Source organism: Scleropages formosus, chromosome 5 (genome assembly GCF_900964775.1).
Source record: "Scleropages formosus chromosome 5, fSclFor1.1, whole genome shotgun sequence".
NCBI lineage: Eukaryota > Metazoa > Chordata > Actinopteri > Osteoglossiformes > Osteoglossidae > Scleropages > Scleropages formosus.
Genome location: NC_041810.1, coordinates 29,897,328 through 29,911,914, shown reverse-complemented (window position 1 = coordinate 29,911,914; position 14,587 = coordinate 29,897,328). Strand labels below are relative to the sequence as shown.

Here is a 14,587-nt window from a genome sequence, read left to right as displayed (position 1 = left end):
AGATAAAGCCATTGATGAAAAAATGTCTTTTCCGACTTTTTCATTAACTTCGAATTAGAGTAAAATTAAAGCTCATTGAAGATGGTCAACCGAAAATAAAAGCACAAACTCTCAACAAACAAGATTCAATGCCATAAACATGCGAAACCTTCATTTCCAACACTCGAGGAACGAAAACAAACCCCGGAAGTGAGTTGAATGAAGGCCCTCCTGTTCCCTCACTCCTGTTTTGTTTATGGGTGTATTTACAACTCAAGACTTGGTGCAGAAATGACAGAAAAGCACAATGAAGAAAATACAATACAATAAAAAAAAATAAAAATATACTGGAAAATCTTGCTAATCTTTACATCTTCGTGACTCCACGCCAGCGTGCTGTAATTTGAGGGTTCCTTTTTTTTTTAAAACTCAGCCACAAGGTTCAGTAATATTGTAGCCAAACATAAGGTAAACACATTTTTTGTTTGTTTGTAAGCTTGCTGAGGATTTTCTCTTGTTTATTTAGCAGGTCGACATAAGTCAGGCTAAGACACCCCACACAACTGCAATTATCCCTCGGCTCATCCTTACCCAAGAATCCCCTTTATCGTTCGACTCGAAAGGCTCTGCAGGCTCTTCATGCCCCCCCCCCAGCTGTAAGCACAAGCAATCCCACCTGATACAGCCCGGGTATTGACCTCTGAATCGGGGGTGCTCCCCCCCAAGTTGATTGAGACATGTCGTAATGAAACACTAACCCGGCAGCAGACGGTTGCATCCCTCTCCTTGTTTATTAAGGTCTTTGCTCTCAAGTCGTTCCATTTGCAGAAGAAAGGGGGAGGAGATTATTGCGCAGGAGGAGGGCTTTGAAGTGATACATTTTCCCATGCGTGGGTCCACCATCCCCCTGCCTGTACGCTCCTTCTTGTCATAAATGCCTCTGAATTTATTGGCAGCAAATCCAGCCCAATGCTGGCACCTACTTCAGCGACCCGGACACTCCAGCAGAAACCTTTCTTTGAAAGATGCGTGGAAGAGTGGGAAAACAGCGGTCAAAGGAGAAGACGTTGTCGCAGCGCTTTTGGGGAAACTCGGATTCAGAATACGGTTAAAAACTCGTAAGTGATGGGGAGGAGTATGAATGGGCTGCAGCACTGTGGTTTATTCATCCGAGATACATTTACATTCATGTTTATCAGGTGATTTTCTCCAAAGTGACGTACAACTCTGAGTAAATAAAAGTGCATCAAAATCAGACAGAGCTGCACATGCAGATAGATGATTCTGGAAGTACAGTTGCTTAGTTTATTACCTCAGTTGGGAAAGAAGTGGGATCGAAAGAGATGCGGTTTGAGACACTTTTCAAATGTTGTAAGGGATTCAGCAGCTCTGAGTGACAGAGGGCGCTCATTCCATCACTGAGAGTTAAAGAATTAGGAGCGAAAGGGGAGCACCAGAGAAAGGTTTATCATCCCACGGGGCGCTTCGAATGCTCCCACACTTTTTAACTGCAACCTCAGTCCTGGGGTTGAACTTTCCCTCCCATCACTTCACGCAACCCCACCTGTCTATCCTTACCCCCCTTCATACTTTCACTTTGTCATTTGTTGCACAAATGTCCTCCTCATCCCTCATCAGCCCTCCTAAGTGTGGATTTTCCCAGGTTTTCCGGCTTGCGTTCTACTTTGCGTCCTGCTTCGGACGTGAGAGAAAGAGGGAGTGCGTGGATGACAAAGAGACACAGGATGTAGTGAGAAAGCTGAGCATTAGAATTTAATGAGCTCCAGTTGGGGGGGGGGGGGGGGTGAGAGAGAGAGAGAGAGAGAGAGAGAGAGAGTGGAACACGGACGAGCACCCCAGCTCCATTATTCCGCCGGAGAAAGATCCTGCAATACCAGAGCCAGGACGTGCACTCTGATCAGGACGGCAGTGAGCACAATTACCTTCTTTTCAAATCCTTCTGTGACACTGCGGGAGGAAGAAGGACTTTGAAACTTGAAAGGCGAGAGCTTGCTTTCAACCTCAAAAGCGAGCAGGAAAGGGCTCTGAAATTTGTTCAGTGCTCCCAATCCACCATTAGCCTGTTTCTTCCTCTCGCCTCCAGGCATTTAACTGCTTTTTGAAAAGATGTTAAGAAATTCAATCACCACAGAGAGACCGGGGTGTTTATTTATTTATTTATTTATTATTATCTTTTTTTTTTTTTTTTTCCCAAACATGTTTCTTCTGGTCCGTCAAAATCTGGGCTGAGACCTTTGTGCGGCGATGTTGTGGGGTTGAATACACCTGTACACTGGCGAGATACCGGGGAAATACGTGGGGAAATGAAAAAAAAAAAGTGCAGGAATGAAAAAGGAATAAAAAATGAAGGAAGAGAGGAAAGCCATAAGGCTTTGCAAGGTTGATGGGTCTAGGGTTGCCAAGGATATGTTGAGTTCAATTTTTCAAACTTCTTGCCAGCACCTGCAAGGTAAAAAAATACTGCGATTCGTGGTAAAACAGATAAGAGGCAACACAACAGGGCAAGTTGTACAAAGAGTGAGATTAACAGAACGAAAGGGGATGGATTGTAAACAGACTGTGGAAGGAATGTTTAAAAGACGAGATAAACAAAAGAAATGGTTGAAGAACGAAACTTAAGTTTGCAAGTAAATAGAGTGGAAGGATGAAAGAAAGACTGAGCAAATCAACAATGTTAATACAACACTGATATGCTGTGGGGCAACAGTCAAAAAGTGAGCATCAGTAGCATTAAGAGTTGCTCTACGTTGCATTCGCCTAACCTTCGAGTGACTGTTGACTCAACTCAAGGTTTCCCAAGGTTTGAGGGACCACGCGAGGGTGGTGTAACCCTAAATAATGAGCCCCTCTTAGGGATGCTGTCAAAAAGAGAAGAGAGGCCAGGATGAGGTTACATGAATTTCACTTGGGTTGTATTCCTGTCTAAAATTGGATGTGACGCGTTGTTTATATTTTTTGATGGTCTATAAAGCAGAAATAAAACACAGATGATCACCAAATGTTGCGTAACATCTTGTAATCAACTTCATCCCAGGTCACTATCACAAGTTTGGTGTTTTTGTGTGGAATTTATGAACCTCATTTGCTGTGTATGTGTGTGAATTCCTGAATCTAGCATTTGATGCTCTCTTCTCTTTATTACACTCTCACCCGTTCATTTCCTACGGCCCACTGAGCTTGACTGGACACACCACAGATGTATAAAATGGGAATGAAATATGTGAATATGGAACATTCAGTGAAGCTGCTCATCCTTAATTCTGTGTTCTGATGACCGGTGGGGAAGATGTTATGAAGCCTTGTAGAAATGAGACGAACCACAGCATATTTATAAAAAGGAAGAGTTGTACGTGGGTCAAATATGACCGGGACCCAACCCGAGGGGTAATGATTAGCTACTTGACTACTTTGAAGTAGGGAAGAGTTAGCTGTGAATAGTGAATAGAGGGTTTTGGAAAGGGGGATCTCCCTGTAGAAGATCTCAATGACCTGTGGGAGACCCCGAGTGGAGACATGACCCAGAATAGATTGCTGTGGGTACGGCCCGAGGTCTTTCTCTTTTAGCCACAGAGGTGAAGTGAAGCGAGAGGGAGGGAGGGATGGAGGGTGGGGGTGCAAAGCCAGTCAATGGAAGTAGATGAGAAGAAGCACTGCTGTGCTGGTACTGGGAGGGTGGAGTAGGTGCTTGGACTTCGGTGCAGGCTCCAGCACAGCGGAACTCAGCGCCCCGCAGGCTTCAAGTTGGTTCAAAAATGACATCTTCCTCCCGGTACTTCACATTCTGTTGCTAAAAATCCTGGGCGGCCACTGTTTTCTCCTTAGTCTACAGAAATTTTGAAAGAGAGGACGAGTAAAATCTCCACACCGTGGTCCAAGTTTAGTGCGGCGAAAGTACGTGCAATGGCTCGTAGGAAGGATTCCGTGCAGAACGATGCAAATTTTGGCCAACGTTAATAAAGCTGGATCAAACTTAGCTTGTACTTGAGGCGCTGCATGGAAAGACATCCTCTTCATCTCGTGCACTTGTGGAATAACCCAAACAAAGCCCCGACCGGCCTTTTTTCTTCACCCGGCTGCTGAGCCCGCGCGGCTCTCTACAAGCCTATCATCTTCTGCAGTCGCAACCGCAGCCGTTGACTTCTTTAAATCCGTGCAAGGAATACGATTTGAAATCCCTTTATGTTAATATTGCGGTTTGCGAGAGTAGACCTATTAATCCAGATTTACAGTATAAGTGCCATTATTCCCTTAATAAGATCACAGGCTGTGCACTATTGGATTAAATACTTATAACATAACTGACACCGTCATGTTTAACAGAGGGAGATGGCGCTCGCTCTCAATGACATTTAGACATCACCCTGCGTGCTGTTGTTGGGAAGACTGCTGCCTTTGCCATGGTCGGGGATTTCTCGCCGCTTGTTACATAACGCTTCCACGGAAGTCGGCTTCCTGAAAGAGGCCTGTGGGTAAAATATGTGTTCCATCTGCAGTGCAGCAGCATATTTCCCTTCTCACTTCTCTGCTGTGGCTTAATCTCCCCTCAAATGACTTCTATTTTTGTTTATTCAGACATAAGGCGACACACAGCAAGCCCACGAAGGTTCGGCTGGAGCTGGCTTAACAGTCAAATGAAGACTTGAGGAAAAAAATAAATGAATTCTCCCTTATTTATTGACCGCAGCCTCTAGATTGGGGTTTGATGTGACATCTTATTCGGCAGTTTGCGAAGAGAACAGGACCTTCTTACCCAGTCACATGGTAAGCTCTGGGGAGCCTTAGTTTATCCAGTCTTGTAGACGTTGACCCTTCGAAACCGAAGACACTCACTGAGCCAAAACGACGGATGACACACTGAACTGGGCGACAGTTTTAGGGAACCCTCCATGCGACTGAGTCCAGCAGAAATGCACACCTAGAAATACCTTAATGTGTAGCTGAGATTGTCGGTGTGACGAAGCGCTGCAGCAATACGCAGTGGAAGCCTTGCCAAACAATCCGCTCTGCGGTTCACCTCCTTGCATTCCTACCTGGATTACAGGCTCTGAGAAAGGGCTTGTGACCCGAGGAAGCTGATATTCTGATCCCTCTTGTCCTGTGCACCTTTGCTGGCATTTGCAGTCTGCTCGATCCCATTTGGATCAGCCTGGGGTTGAGTCTCACCGGCGCGGCGGAGCCGCTAATCTGGGCCTGCCTTTCATCCGCCTAAATGTGCGGCGCTAGTGGGAGAGTTTCTCCGGAGACCTCCAAAATACTTCTTAGTACTCCTGTAAGCACCTAAGTACAGATAACTGTGAGACCGAAAGGAGAGAGTTGGAGGGAGAGGCGTAAACCCGCCTCGTAGGGCCCACTTAACAGGCTGTGGCGCGGTGGGGGTGGATTCGCGGGGAGGGGAGCCGCGTGCCGTGAGAAGGAGTCAACAGGCGGGAAATGTCCTGATCGCGGGGGGGCAGCCTGATGGAGAGAGACATCGCTTCCTCAAGCAGCTGGTTAAGCGCGTGCTCTTGTGTCCACATTGGTCCAGGCCCTCGGTGCTTTTGAGCACATTACCCAGGGCGCGGCCCTCTCGGGTACAGGCACGCACCTTCTCTCAACATCCCTGCCCCCGTTGCAATCGCGACTCCACTTGTTTGTGCATCGGCTGTGGCTTGGAGCTCGAAAAATCTCCCTGGACTGCGGTTGCACTAAGACGCGGCTGGTGCTTATTAACATTTGTTCGGCACGGGGAGAGTACTGGGGATGTGTTTCAGACACCGTCTCCCCCCCCCCCAGTCTTCTGATCACAGACTCTCTCAAGGGCATTTCTCTGCTGCTCATGAAGGCAACAATCGAGGAGTAATTGCTTGTGGAAATCCATTTAGCCGGTGGTTCGCTGAAGGTTTCACCGGAGTCACATGGATTAATTTGAGAAGTTTAACTCTGCTTAGGTACGTACTTGTAGATTGGCGTTAGTGGGAAGTGCCAACGGTATGAGTCTCTTTCCATCTGTGTGCTGTCGTTCGCTGAATGTGTCACTGACATCGTGGTGTCAGGTGTAAGTGAAGGGGGGGGGGCATTTCTCACCGAAAGGGTTCGAGTATTACACTATTTGATATATGCTGCTGCCCTTGACACAATGTTTTGCTGAACCGCCTCAGCAAAAGTCCAGCTGCTTTTCCTCCACTGACAGCGGGATTTGCAGGAGCACGAGCAGCTGGTCCAGTTTTGCAGTGGGTCATCCGGAGGTCTCAATGTGCAATTCAACACCTTTACAGGGCACCTTGATGAGCAGCTGGGAGTACAGGGGTTCGAACATCTGCTTTTGGATCCAAAGGTGGTGGGTTTGAATCCCACCTCTAGCTTTAGTACCCTTAAGCAAAGTTCTTTCCCTCAATTGCTCCAGTAGAATTACCCACTTGTATAAATGGATAAATCGCTGTAAGTTGCTTCAGAGAAAAGCATCAGCTGCATGCAAAACTCATGCTAGACAAACCAGTCAGTGTGGTGAGCAATTAAACATGCATTGCACTGCGGGTTTTAGGTGTGGGGGCCCAGATGTGTTGTCCAGGTGTGTGATGCTGGCAAGCCCTCCAGCTTCATTGCGCAAAGCGAAGGTGCAGAGTTTGTGTGCTGTCCTGATGGAGTGGGGTTTCCTGTTTAGCTGTATATCCAGTGCCGTGACCCTCCCCTTTCCCTACTTCACAGAGGACGAGAGCCCAGGACCCCCATGCCACCGCGAGCGCCGTAACGCCATCACGGGCGGAGGCAAGCTGAGCGAGGAGCCCTCCACTTCCACAGAGGAGCGGCCCCCGCTGGTGAAGAAAGAGATGCACAGCTCTGTGCCCCACCTGGCGGAGCACGCGCTGCCCTACCGTGGCACGTTCTTTGCGGACCCCCAGTACCTCGACTCCCACTATCGTGAGTTTGACGTGAGCCGTCATTATCACCAGCATCAGCCTCCAGACAGCTAGACAGCTCTCTGTTGTTACTGCACAGCGGGGGGTGGGTGGGGGGTTCTGAGGGGATGTGGCTAATTATCATTATTGTTAACGCAATCATTAGCAGGCGCTTTCAAACAGCAGCGAGCCACGGACCCGCAGTCATCACAAGAACAAAACTGCTGCTGGGATGCTTAGAATTGGCTGTCTCTCCACTTCAGAGGAAATCACTCCCATTATCACACCCATTTACACGGCTGAATGCACAATGTGTGCGGAGCGAACCGGCCGCCCCGCTGCGTTTTCACGGCCGTGGCGCAGGTGGCGTACCTCGTTCAAGGACGCAGACACGCCGGGAAAAAAAAAAAAAGACGTGCCGCACGGCTGTGCTTTTGGAGTGTCCCGCTATTGCAAGAACGCTGTCACAGTGGCATTTCGCACGTGTTCATAGTTGTTGCTGTTCCCTTTCGTTCATGCACCCGGCATGCCTTACCCCTAATTCAGGTGAAACACCTTGCTCAAGGGTATACGCAATGTAGGCAACTGGAAGGTGTGTGCATGTGTGTTCGGGGAGGAAGGTGTAAGGCCATGCAGCCAGCAGCGATCAAGGAAGACAGATGATCAGAGGAGTTCATTCGATGCTCCTTAATTCCTCCAGTAGGCAACCAGCTGCACTGGGGAGACTACGTCATCTCCAACTCTTTTCACCTTTCTTAATCGCCGGCGGTATTAATAACAGGCTCTGAAACATCTGACGTACATCAGCTATTCTGTTTTTATTTTTTTCTTTTATTTTGTTGTTCCTGGGTGACACGGTGGCGCAGTGGGTCGCTCGCAGCTCCAGGCCTGTGACTTCCGTCATGGGTCTTCAGTTTATCGGAACCGCTTTTAAATGAGATTTATCACAGATGATGCTGGTTATTATCATCATTATTATTATTCTCATTATTATTATTATTAAGGCCTGTCTCATAAGGGAGAGTTGACAGCTCTTCATGCAGATTTTTGGGTACAACTTACATTTCATTGTAAGTGGAAATACTGGTAAAGGAGCCCGTATAGGTAAGCGTTCTTTCTGAAGTGCACGGGGAGCAGTTGGGGTGGAGATTGACAAGAAGGGGTTTTGTACCCCTCCGCCACCGCTTGGACCCGGCCTTCAGATGGGGATTAGATGCGACGTCTTGTTTAGTCTCACTAAAGAGGCAGCGAATTGGACTCGATGGCATTTTTAATCTGGGAGAGGTAATGAAAGTCCCCACTCCCCTTGGTTTCCTTCTCTCAACCCGTAGCCATTTACTGTACCTCGATTTATTAAGTTTGCTCGTTAGCCCGTGCTCCGTGTCGCCAGCACCTTAATTCTAAAGGTTACTTAAAATCAGATTGTGTCTCTGGGGCTTTAAAAACGAAGCAGCAGCCCCCACGAGAAGAGCATTACTGGCAATTACTCCCCTGGCCCAGCTCAGCAGGTCTGCCACATCACATTGTGAGTGTGTGCATGAGAGGCCAAAGGCCTTGGGTGGGGTTGGGGGTGGGTTCCGGGCCACTGCTGCCAAACACAGACCGCGGAGGTTATTTGGGGGTGGTTTCGTGGCCCTTCGGGTCATACGGAAAAGTCACAGGCTGAGATGGAAAGCAAAAAAAGCAGCAGTCAGTCAGCAGGAAAAAGAAAGAGGTTTTTTTTTTTCAAAGTTCTTTCTTCTTTCTGTGTGAGAGTTTCAAGTCAGGAGCAGTGAGATTTGAGACGCTGTGTCAGAGGGCAGGTGGAAAGTCAGTGTGCTGCCCTGCATCGTGGAAAGAGCCTTAGTCTTCTTCCGCCAAATCCTTGGTGCTCCGGTGGAGATTTCCCAAACAGCTCTGATCTTTTTCGTTCAGCATCTAGACTCTAGACTCCAAGCCTTGACTTCTGCTGCTATGGAAAGTTTTTACGAGCTGTGATGGTCATTACTTAGTCTATGCAGCCGAGAGTGAATCCCTTGCTCTGATTTCAAACGTGCGGGGTACACCTTAGTTCCTCAGCGTCAAGGGGTCGGCTAAGGGCCCAACACCTCCAACCCTCTCAACCTCTCTCAACCTCTCTCAACCTCCTTTTCAAAAAAAAAAAATGAAAAAAACCCTGGGACCCATTTCCAAAGCTTCAGAGGTGTGAAAACATTGACCTCTGTTCGCACTCCACAAACAACCCCCCGACTGTGCCGCCTCCTGCATCCCTTGCCAGCTTCTCTGGCTCCTTCACCTCCTAAATTCATCCCAGGTGTGTGGGTGTGATGGAAAGGGGGCCGCTGGCCATTGTGCTGTGCTTGCAAAGCGAGGGGCCCCGTGGAAAGCCAGGTAAATCCGATTAGTCTTCCCGCTGTGTTGTCAGTGTCTAATGTGCCTAAATGTGCGGACACCTGCACCCCGGCACACCTGGCTTCTGTGTCGCTATGGCGATACGAGCAAAAGTGTGTAAGGTGGTCGCACTGGGGGACGGGGGAAGGGGGAAGGGAGGCGGGACAGGTGGGGGGAGCTGGAGGGATGTGCTCTTCTGAAACCTTTGTTTCATGCAGAATGTTTACTCACTTTGCCCTAAGCCTGGAGTGTAATACTATGTTTACCCTGATTTTCACGCCCACTTCAAAACATAAAGAAGGAGGCATTAAAAAAAAGCCCTTTTGTAAGCATTAGCTCAAGCATCATGATGCCTAAGAATTAAGAGCTTTACTTCAGCAAACAGAGGATAAGAGTTAATATCCTACTTACCACAAGGCTAATACATGTGGCTTTGCGTGGATAAAGAAGAGGGACTGGGGAGTAGATTAATGGGACAGACCGGTTTCAAAGATGCGAATTGTTTCAAAGTGCAGATGCAATGCGTGGCTCTGGCATCTGTTTACATTGTGAGAGTGATTAGCGGGTCAATGGATGTCACCAGCATGAAGCTCCGCAGCCAGAAGCAGTTCGCAGAGGGACACTTTCTTCAAGTGCTCTCCAAGAGATGCTGCTTCTGTACATTTTGCTGTGCACTCAACAGTTAGGAGATGCTTTGTAAGAACAACAGGGAAGAAGGAGTAAGCCACTTCTTGCTGGCAGTCCATCGCTGTTTTGGTTTTATGTGGTGTTTGTTGCACAAAGACGGTTCTGAGTTTGAACGTTTTCAGCTGGGAGAAGCACTGATCTTCTTAAGAAGACGCGACTTTTTCAGCTGCTCGGAGCGCGGATCCGACCTGTACCCCGTGGATCATAATCCTGCATTCAAAAGCCTATCGTTACACTTTTCCAGACGTCGGGTTTTAAGTTGGTTAAGGCAACATGAAGAAACGTGGTTTACTGGGTGCACTTTGGACCCGATGTTTTCCGAAAGATCCCCCCGGAAAAGCCTGACACTTCCTGAGAGTTTCCATGAATTCAGCATGCCTCGACAAGGGTCATGGCATCACAGAAAAGAATCGACAAGAAGTACCTTTAAAGTAAAGCTGTTTTGCCCATCACTTCGGATCGGCTCTGACACGAACGTTAGTCTCGGACGCACTGCCCAACTTCCGTCGCCTCTGTCGTCAAACATAAGAGCATCGACTGGTAAAGAAAAGGATTTACAGCGTAAAAAAGCAATAAGAAATAAGGTATAATAAATTCATTCCAGTAACAATTTGTTTTAACAAAAGTTCCGAGGAATCAGTGGAATGGGCTACTGGCCAAAATTTATTTATTTATCGATGTTTCTTTGTCTCTTTTTTCCCCAAAAGCGAAGTCTTCCCTCCTTGTGCACTTTAAGCGATGACCTGTCCAATACGTTTTCGGAAAGTGGGGTTACGCCATGCATAGAATGCAAGTCATTTAAAAGTGGGTGTCTTCGTTTCAGGTGAAGGAGAACCCATGCAAACATTTACATTTACACTTACATTTATATCTATTTATTTAGCAGATGCTTTTCTCAGAAGCAGCTTCCAATGAACCCTATGCAGTGTTATTCAGACCTACTGAGAACATGCAAACTCAACATGGGAAGAGCTGGAGTCACTTTACAGTCCACTCCCCGGGAAGTGTGATGTGAGACCTCGTCACACACTTCAATAAACACCCCGAAAGGAACACTTCAAACAAGGTCTTCAGTTAATCAAATACATTTTTTGCGAACAAGAGTCACCCGGAAAACGTCTCGGACGCTTTCACATTTGGCCGAAGCTCTGTTGAGCTCAGTGCCCGGGAGCATCGGCGCTGGTGCCCACGTAATCCTTCCTGCCGTTGTCTCTCTCCCGCATGAAGTTAACGGTGCACGACTTTCTCAATTTGGCTCCTCCAAGGCGTTTGACTACAAAAGACGGCCCCGAGAACCACGGGGAAATACGTACCTGTTTGGAGGACAAAGGGTTGTCTTTGCGATGGGCTAGTACTGGGGCTTTGAAAAGGGGAGGCATCCTAAATGTGTGCTGGCCAGGGACAGAGCTCGGTGCTGCCACAGGGTTGCTGCAGGCAATTCTGAGAGGAAGGTCTTCTGTTCACATTCTTTCATCAAGGAAAATAAGTGTTGTCTGGTGCGCCTTTTTGTTTTTCCTGCTGGAGATAATCAAACAGAACCTCCTTTTTTGACGCTTATTAGCCGTTTCCTGCAATATACTTTAAAATACACCCTATTCTTCTATTAGTAGGTGTATTATAATACACCCTTGCCATGTACAACGAGATCCCTTACAGTGAAAAACCGGCTTACGGGAATGCACGTCATTTGTCATACGGCTTATTATTCAGTGCAACGGCATTTCCCCCCCCCCCCATTATGCGGTTATTTTATGTCCGTAACAAGCATTTTATTCACCGCCTACTAGGTTTTTCGTGCTTGAACGTATGCGGATGCATACGGCTCTATGCTTCCTACTTCCTGCCACATTTACAGTCTCAACCAGACATAACATTGATTACTGTAAACTTAATTCACAACTAATATAGTACATTTCTTATCAGCCTTTATAAACAGACTGTACACGCATTGTCTGAAACAGGGTTGCAGGGAGTTCGAGCCTAACCCGGCAACAGAGGGCGAAGGGCTGAAGGGGGAGGGGACACACCCTGGACGGGACACCAGTCCACCGCAAGGCACCCCAAGCGGGACTCGAACCCCAGACCCACTGGAGAGCAGGACCTGATCCAACCCACTGCACCACTGCGCCCCCCCGCCTCCCTTAAACAGGCTGTATAAACATGTAAACATGAACTTATAAACACCTTTTATGACATGATTACCCTTACACTTTTATAAAGCAAGTGGTTATCGAATCATTGATTATTTGGAGTCACGCTGATGTGATTCCAACATGTGAAGTTGTTAGAATTGGTCCAAAGTGCGGAGATACTTCAGACTCATGGGCCATGTTCCCTCCAGGCTGCCGCTGTGACACTGAGCCATCCCATGGTGCCCTGAGCCCTGTTGAGTGCTGGTACAGTCCTCTCGAGAAACACTGGCTGGTACCAGCCCGTCCGTGGTCTTAGACCGCACGCGTCACTGTATGCGTGTGTAAAATCTGTCGCCGTGCCAGATTCCCCCGCAGTCATGCCACGAGGTCAGCACTCGCTTGCTCTCATAATAATGCGCAGTAATTAAAGCATGACCCCGGTCGTCACTGATGTGAGAGGGATGTGCGGTGCGGAGTGGCGAAGACCACCAGAGACAAGGAAGAAGGGAGAGAGGCGGGTGTGAGGGAGGAGAGCGGGAAGGAGCCGACGGGGGGCGATGTAACAGAGCAGAAAATGAAGAGAGACATAAAAGAATGTGAGCACAAGGAGGTCAGATCCATCACGGGCTTAGCGTTGCCTTCAAAGATGGCTGGGACAGGTGGCAGCTCCAGACAATCTTGTGCTGCAGCACAGCATCCTCTCCGGAGGAGATAAGGGATTCCTCCACCTCCTCCCCCACAGCTCTTCTCCTGCAGCCCCTCTCTCTTCCCAGCTGGGGCACTTTGATGTGGCTCAGTGAGAGGAGGCTTCTGGGAGCAGTCCTCGGCCCGGCTCAATCAGCTGCTCTCCTCGGCGCCGGGTGCTTTTCAGGTCTCATTAAAGCTGCCCGGCAGGGTTAATCCTCCTCGTGGCTTACAAGGCCTCTGCATTTTTTCTCTCCCGACCTGGACTGGGAACTCTGGCCACCGGCGGGCGAGGAGCCCAGCGCGACAGCTCACTTCCTTCCCCCTCGTCTTCACTATCTGCTCCCCATGGGTCTTTCTCTCGCTCCCTTTTCCTGCCCTGGGCCCCCTGGCCCACACCTCTCTTTCCCACACCACCTCACCCAACTTGTAAGTCTTCCAGGGCTGTTTGGGTAGAATTTGTTGACAGGATGCTGTGTAAGTGGATTACAACTCAATTCCCCGTCTGCAGGACATGGCAGGGAGAAGGGGAGGAGCGTGCAGATGGAAATGCTCCTCGGGCTCTGGACCCTGAGGCCCCAGGGTGCGAGAAGGTTTCTGATTGCCGCAGAGGTTCTTGCCACGCCTTGTGCAAATTTGCATTCGGTTCAGTTTAGTTGGCTGCTCACCCTCCGTTGACTTAAGAATGAAAGTGTAAGTTGAACGAGCCAACGGAAAGAAGAGAATGGAGCTGTTACACTTGCAATTTGTTTGGGCGGCACGGTGACACAGCGAGTAGAACTGCTGTCTTTCAGCACCTGGGTGGTATGAGAGGATGTGGTTTCGATCCCCACTAAGTCTATGTGGTGTTTGATTGTTCTCCCTGTGTTGGTTTCCTCAGAGTGCTCTGGTTTCCTCCCACAGGCCAAAGACATGCTGTTCAGGTTCACCCATAGTGTGTGAGTGACAGAGAGAGTGTGTTTCGCTGATGTATGGATGAGTGAAGTAGTGTATCTAGCAGTGTACGTCACCACGGTGAATAAGGTGTGTGGACTCATAACACTACATAGAGTTCATTAGAAGTCGCTTTGGAGAAAAGTATTTGCTAAATAAATAAATGTGAATGTTAAGCTACAAAGTGGTACCAAAATTATGACAGCCACCAGACAACAGAAGATTTAATTAGATGAATCAATACTGCATAATAATCATTTGCTTGGTGGTTGACTGCCTTCTCAGAGGTGGATGAAGTACTCAAAAACAATACTCTAGTAAAAAACAGTGTTACTTAAAAATAACTTGTACTGCATGTTGCTTTTCCTGATGTGACTCACTTTGCTATACTGATCAATTCCAGCATTACGGTACCTTCAGTATATTGTTCTTCAGCAGAAATTCTGTAGGACCAGTGTAAAAATGCGCCTTAATGATACATCGCGGTGCAGGCAGAACCTTGCGGGCTTGTTCCGTAATTCAACGAGCGCCTTGAAAGAACGGACAGGTTGTGTTGTGAGATTTCTATTTATCTCTTGGCACCTTGCTGGATTCACGTTGCAACAAAACTCACAACACTGAAGAAGAGCACCTACTCGTGTCTTCTTGTACCATTCACTTTCAGAGTAGTTCAAAGCAGCCAGTCCTTTGGAGCCATAAGCAACGAGTAAAGATTGGACTTCGAAACATTCATAATACATCTGTTAGGTTTATACGTGGATCACACGAATGCTTGGCAAGCTGTATAGAACCTAACGATTGTTGCAATTCCCTCGCTTCCAGAGTGTAGCATCGCAGAAACCTGAGTCAGAACCGGAGCACTCGCTGGCAGAGAGCGGCGCATTGGAAGAACCTCTTGGGCCTAGC

General features: G+C 48.1%; 1 protein-coding gene across 3 annotated transcripts in view; it reads left to right on the top strand.

The window, feature by feature from the left end:
* The window catches only part of LOC108942313 (transcriptional activator GLI3-like), a 140,231-nt gene that overhangs the window by 41,329 nt on the left and 84,315 nt on the right, over nt 1–14,587 (top strand). For all 3 annotated transcript variants that reach the window (XM_018765571.2, XM_018765573.2, XM_018765570.2), the window contains one exon: nt 6,685–6,897. In XM_018765571.2, the coding sequence (XP_018621087.2) occupies nt 6,685–6,897 (213 nt within the window). The remainder of the gene's footprint in view (nt 1–6,684; nt 6,898–14,587) is intronic.